The sequence below is a fragment of the Egretta garzetta genome, unplaced genomic scaffold (assembly GCF_000687185.1).
Source record: "Egretta garzetta isolate BGI_Z169 unplaced genomic scaffold, ASM68718v1 scaffold1080, whole genome shotgun sequence".
In the NCBI taxonomy this organism is placed as follows: Eukaryota; Metazoa; Chordata; class Aves; order Pelecaniformes; family Ardeidae; genus Egretta; species Egretta garzetta.
Window position 1 is genome coordinate 13594 of NW_009258399.1, and position 380 is coordinate 13973.

Here is a 380-nt window from a genome sequence, read left to right on the forward strand (position 1 = left end):
GGGAAAGAGAAAGGAAAGAAAAGGGAAAGCACAGAGAAGATCAAGGCAAGAAGTAAAGGTCACGGTGAGCGGCACAGAGCTCCGCATCGCTGTCCTGGGCATTTTTTCACCCGGTCACAGCTTTCTCCAAAGAAGAGTCCAAAGGAAGTTAAAGCTCCCCGAAACATTAAAGCAGAGTGGCCTCTTCCCCAGCAAGCTACAGCCACCCCCGAACCCGCCCCCCCAAGTCCCCTTTTCTGACCTGTGCACCATCCTTACCACAAGCATAAGCTCTGAGGTGTGACTTACATCTGCGATCGGCGGGGGTGGCTCGGGCTGGTGGTTTGGAGAGCCATTGCTAGGGCGGGGAAGAGCCAGACAGAGCAGAACACGAGGTCAGA

General features: G+C 55.0%; 1 protein-coding gene across 1 annotated transcript in view; it reads right to left on the reverse strand.

Annotated features, from left to right (window-relative positions):
• The window catches only part of LOC104129736 (transcription factor CP2), a 36839-nt gene that overhangs the window by 5112 nt on the left and 31347 nt on the right, over window positions 1-380 (reverse strand). Inside the window, 1 exon segment of the mRNA XM_035898275.1 lies at window positions 289-337. Within this exon segment, the coding sequence (XP_035754168.1) occupies window positions 289-337 (49 nt within the window).